The sequence below is a fragment of the Mus caroli genome, chromosome 16, assembly GCF_900094665.2.
Source record: "Mus caroli chromosome 16, CAROLI_EIJ_v1.1, whole genome shotgun sequence".
Classification (NCBI taxonomy): Eukaryota; Metazoa; Chordata; class Mammalia; order Rodentia; family Muridae; genus Mus; species Mus caroli.
In genome coordinates, this window is record NC_034585.1 from 20,645,124 (window position 1) to 20,650,573 (window position 5,450).

Below are 5,450 nucleotides of genomic sequence, written 5' to 3' on the forward strand. Positions count from 1 at the left end.
TCAAGTGGGGGTGTTTCAGGTACAAGATGGGTGGCTAGGCAGACAGAGACTACATTATGGTTCTACCTACTAACAAGTGTACATCTTCCCATCCCTTATTTCTCCTTGGCTCCCTAAGGCATAGTGGTTACCATAGCAGCCAGGTGCTGATGATGCCTCCAGGGTACAGCAAGGTAAAATTGAGCCAGCTCTTAAGTCCTTACTTTGCCATGCTGTTGCAGGCCAAGGTGAAATGGTCTGAAGTCTAGCCTTTTGTCAGGCCCCCAACCTGTCTTGGATCATTTAGCCTCCTAAACCTTGCTTCTGTAGACTGCAATCAGGGCTCTGGAATACCCTTCCAGAGACTCTTCTCCCCAGGTTGTGTCTCCTGGCACTCTGCCTGGTTGCCTTGGAGATAGGTTCCACTGCGGACAAAGGAGGGAGCTGGGTCCTGCTTTCTCCTGATCCTGCTGATGAGGATTTTTAGACCGTGGAGACTGCGCTGCCCTGCCCTACACTTACCCTCTTTCCCCACATTCTCTATAAAGTGTAATTTGCCCCCTCTTCCCACTGACGAAGACATGTGTAAGAGTGTGACCACAGGTGAGTGGAAGAAGGTCTTCTACGAGAAGATGGAGGAGGTGAAGCCAGCGGACAGCTGGGACTTCATCATAGACCCCAACCTCAAGCACAATGTGTTGGCCCCTGGCTGGAAGCAGTACCTGGAACTTCATGCCTCAGGCAGGTGAGTAGCCCAGCACTAAGGAGCCTGAAGGTAGCCTCTGGAACCTTACTTAGTCCTGGGGCATCTTCTAAAGAGAGAGGACATACAGAACCCATGCTTGCTTAAGTCTCACTGTTAGACCAAGGTAAACTAGAAGACAGGTAGTCCCTCAAAGGGGGTGGGGACCCTCAGTGTGAGTCTAGGCTTTCTGCTGATCGCAGGAGAACTTCTCTTCTTGTGGCTTTTTCACTTGGCAAATAAAGAGGTGGATCATACTTATGAGTTTCTGACTCTTGACAGCTTACACGTTTTTAAATTTCAATGATGTCTTCTTTAAGAGTAGCTGTGAACAGAGAGAAGAGAGGCTTAGGTTCAAGGGAATTTGTGCTCTTGTATTGGGGATGTTTACTGGTTAATTCTGGTTAGTTCAGCCCCATTTGGTTTAAAACAGTGAACACACGAGCCATGTGTAGAAACTAACTCTGTGGTGTCTCCATGACTCTTGAGCAATCCATCCCCCTCTCTGGGTTATGCTTTGTTCACTTGCTGAATGAAGGGCTATCCTAGAGCTTCACCTTCTGCTCCAGGGATGAATGGCAGTGACAGTTATCTAGAATTTGTTATGGCTGCTGAGTATTGGACCCCTTCCAGATTCAGCTAAGTACCCAAATTTTAGAAGGCTCCCACGTGATTTGTAGGTACAAAGATACCCGAGAATAGCTACATTATAGTCCGTGGGTCCAGTTGATGGGTTTATGTTAAGACTTTACTTTGGAGGCCTGAGTGAGAGCAGAAAGGTAGTGCAGGTGTCTGGGTTAAACTCGAAGGCCTCCCTGCTTAGCTTGGCTCATTCTCAAGTCGTCTCCTGCCAGCATTGCTGGACGCTGATTCTGACTCTCAGTAGATGTGTGTACACCAAGGGCTCTTATGCTGTGTCTTGAACCAAAATGAACGATAGGTGATTTCTGTGGCCCCTACAGTTCTGACATGGCCTGAGTGAAGGAAATAGCTGCTAAATATGTGAATAAACCCAATGGCTAAAATGAAAACGTGGGGCGCCTGGATCAGATGGTAGGAGGGTGCTGCTTCCCGGAGGTTCTCGTAGGGTAGGGTGGGCAGGATTTGTGGCTAGCTCGGACTTGGTCACTGACTTGTGATTCCCTGCTGGCCTCAGTCAGTGGGAGATTCTGGCCCCTGGGGGAAGGTGGTTCATGTTGGTCTCACAGTGCCTCCATTTCCTAGACGTGGGAATGCATTAGCTCTGGGCCAGTGCTGTTCAGTGTTGACAGATAGGCTTGTGTATCTCTTAGCCTGCAAAACTCAGATTTGCTATTGGACTTCGACACAGTATAGGCAGAGAGGGCTCACTTAATGTACCCAGAGCATTTTATAGACAAGAATGAATTCATCAGAATTGGGATGAGGGACAAGGCCTGAAGGAACCAGGCTGAAGGGAGACTCGGACTCTGGAAAGCAATAGGGAGCAAACCATTACTAGATGCCCGATGGCAAGTCTGGGAGACTGCTCTTGTCCCTTGGGCACTCACACAGAGCAAGGAGGATGGCGTCCTGGGGAAACTAATGGACCCTAGGGACTGTCAACACACCGCCCTACCTCCGGGCTCTGTTTTTGTCAGCATCCACATCTCCTCACCCTTTCCTGGCCTGTTTCCTCCCTCCACATGACCCTCTCTTCTTTCTCTTTCCACCGCTGGCAGGTTCCACTGTTCCTGGTGCTGGCACACCTGGCAGTCGCCCCATGTAGTCATCCTCTTCCACATGTACCTGGACAAGGCTCAGCGCGCTGGTTCGGTGCGCATGCGTGTGTTCAAGCAGCTCTGCTACGAGTGCGGTACAGCACGGCTGGATGAGTCCAGCATGCTGGAGGAGAACATCGAAAGCCTGGTGGACAACCTCATCACCAGTTTGCGAGAGCAGTGCTACGGGGAGCGTGGTGGCCACTACCGCATCCACGTGGCCAGCCGGCAGGACAACCGGCGACACCGCGGAGAGTTCTGCGAGGCCTGCCAGGAAGGCATCGTGCACTGGAAGCCCAGTGAGAAGCTGCTGGAGGAGGAGGCGACCACCTACACCTTCTCCCGTGCTCCCAGCCCCACCAAACCGCAGGCCGAAGCAGGCTCAGGCTGCAACTTCTGCTCCATTCCCTGGTGCTTATTTTGGGCCACGGTTCTGATGCTCATCATCTACCTGCAATTCTCCTTCCGTACTTCTGTCTAAGCTTGGGGTGCGGAGTCAGTTGGTGGGAAGGGGTGAGGTGAGACCTGGCTTGGGAACGGGTCACATTTTAATGTGATGCAGTTATTGATTCGGTGGGAACTCTGAATATTTATCCCTTTTGTTTCCCTATCTGTAGAATTAAGTGTCTGGGCTGGACGGTTGATTTCTCAAAAGAAACCCGGGGTTCCGAAGTCCTTCTAGGTATCTCAGGAATGTATGATTTGGGAAGTAGCCAATGAGTGAGTTGCTTTCTCCTAACCCAATATCGGCCCCCACCCCCAACTTCTGCCTTTTCCCTTGTTGTAATCAGAAGAGAACTACTTTCCATGGTGTTCCATGTAGGACTTTTATATATACATATATACAATATATGTGTAAATATACATACAATATATATGTGTACATATATACACATATATGTATATATACAAGCTTGCATACATTATATGCATATATATATGCTTAAAAAGAAAACAAGCTTGGAAATTAAAGGACTAGGTTATCTCTAAAGATCTTAACTTACTTGACTTTGCTCTCTTGGTATTTTCACCCTGTCCTCATTATTAACCATAGCATCTAGCTGGAGCTTTAAAGAACCTCTTTGCCTTCAATATGAGCCTGCCTCGGGCACACACAGAAGTTTCTCCTGAAGGCAAAGAGGTAGGGCCACTGGGTCACTGGCTCCACTGCAGTGTGCATGCGTTCCCCAGACTGGAAGCTTCTGGCATCTTGTCCTTCAGGTGGATCCTAAGGTCTGCCGGCTTGATAAAGGGGTGACAGTTAAGGTAGAGTCACAGGGTGAGGCCTCACACTCAGTGCGTGTGAAGTGGCACAATTTAGAGAGGTTTGAGAGGAAACCACATAGAATAATGACTCCCCGTTCTAGTGGAGAGCTTTCAGGGTTCAGACTGTCAGGTTACTTGTGTCTCAAACGGGGAACAGGGGCCTGGTCACCTGTGACTTTGCTGAAAGGGTAGAAGACTGTTTTCCACATTGGCTTTCTACCTGGACCACAGTGATAGAGGATGCATTAACTATACAAATAACTTTGGTACAAATAACTGTTGGTAGAGAGTGCCTAGAAGCTCACATCCTTTCAAAATGGGGTACATTACGGTTTGCAGCCACGGGATTGGAGACAGCCTGATAACAGGGAGTAAGGCTGGTGGGGAGAGGTGAAGGGCCGGGAATGGGGATGCTCCCCCACGCTGCCCTTGTTCACTGTCTGTGTTAGTAACCAACTTCCTGTCCTCCAGCCAGGTCTATAGAAAGTCATAATGTCTGTAGTGTGGGAGATAGGGAAGCTACTTACATAAAGGTGGCATACATAAAGACCTTCAGGGTGTCATTAATGCACCATTGAGATTCCCCACATGGTCCTTGACATCCATTGGGCCGTTAGTGTCCCCTCTCAGTATCCTGTCTTCTCTCTTACCGAGACTCTGTCTAGCTACTGTGCTGGGCCAAGAAAATCAGCACAAGGCAAGCAAGTGTCACCATGACAGTAGCAACCAGCTGTGACTTCTTCCTTCGCAGTATTAATTTCTTTAGTCAGCCACACATCCTGGGCACCACTCTCTAGTAAGTTCTGATCTGGGTCCATACAGTAGGCACCATGAGCCAGGTTGAGACTGTCAGAGTCATCTGCTCATTTCAGGGCTTCTCAGCCTTGGCTGTATGTTAGGAACCCTGGGAGCTTTTAAAGCAATAGTAGTGACCTAAACATCCGAGTTAGAGCAAACCTCTGCTGCTGCCTGGTGTAATACGTCAATGAAAGGGGCAGCTTCATTTGCATCCAGTTTATAAACGATGCCTGGCAATCTCCTCTGATGAATCTCCCTGGCTTTCTCAAAACTCTAGGGCTCACTTTCCCTCCTCAGTTGCCTTCCCTCTCATCCCGTTACCTGGGAGTACAGTGCTCCTTCTCCTTTCCCACCATGGAGATCCGTTGTGACAAGGGCGTTACCCTGCTCTCTGGTCTCCATTACTGAGACTTTCTTGCCTTGCTAGAATGCCTACACATCTGACCCGCTGTAATCTCTTAGTATCAGAGATACTCCCGATTAGAATGTAAATTCCAGCCAGCACAGACTCCCTGGATTGTATTTTACCTCTATTGAGCACAGAGCAAGAGCTCAGGAAGATTTTGTTGAATGACTAAGTGAATCAACAGCTAGGCTATCGCCAGCCTCATCTTTGCTTCTGTGTACTGTTTGCTCGTGAAAATATGTATAGTCCCCTTTTTCATAGGACCACCTAATTTCCTAGATCTTGTACCCATTAACCCCAAATAAACTATTTAAACCAAAGCACTTAGAGGACAGGGTTGGTTTGTTTAAGATGCTAACATGGATTTAGACAAGCGGTGCTGAGCTCTCCAGGCCTGGAAGCTGTGGGTTCTGTTGTAACTCTGGATTGGTTGCCCTTGGGACGTTCAGTGCCTCATTTTGTCTCTACCTCAGGTGGCCTAACTTGGGGGCTAAAATATCTCTAGTTCTTTCCTTGTCTC

At 48.7% G+C, this 5,450-nt stretch overlaps 1 protein-coding gene across 1 annotated transcript; it reads left to right on the forward strand.

Moving 5' to 3' along the window:
- Nucleotides 1-412: 412 nt before the first annotated feature.
- Rtp1 (receptor transporter protein 1) lies at nucleotides 413-5,247 on the forward strand. Its single transcript, XM_021185513.1, has 2 exons — nucleotides 413-724; nucleotides 2,422-5,247. Exons 1-2 carry the CDS (start codon nucleotides 453-455, stop codon nucleotides 2,939-2,941), a joined length of 792 nt encoding a protein of 263 aa, XP_021041172.1. The 5' UTR covers nucleotides 413-452; the 3' UTR covers nucleotides 2,942-5,247.
- The last annotated feature ends 203 nt before the right edge of the window (nucleotides 5,248-5,450 follow it).

Bases quoted from the DNA above. Each gene is read 5' to 3' on its own strand.
- Rtp1 (XM_021185513.1), top strand. From the start codon at position 453: ATGAGGATTTTTAGACCGTGGAGACTGCGCTGCCCTGCCCTACACTTA. The intron at 725-2,421 runs GTGAGTAGCCCA...CACCGCTGGCAG, and splicing joins GAACTTCATGCCTCAGGCAG to GTTCCACTGTTCCTGGTGCT.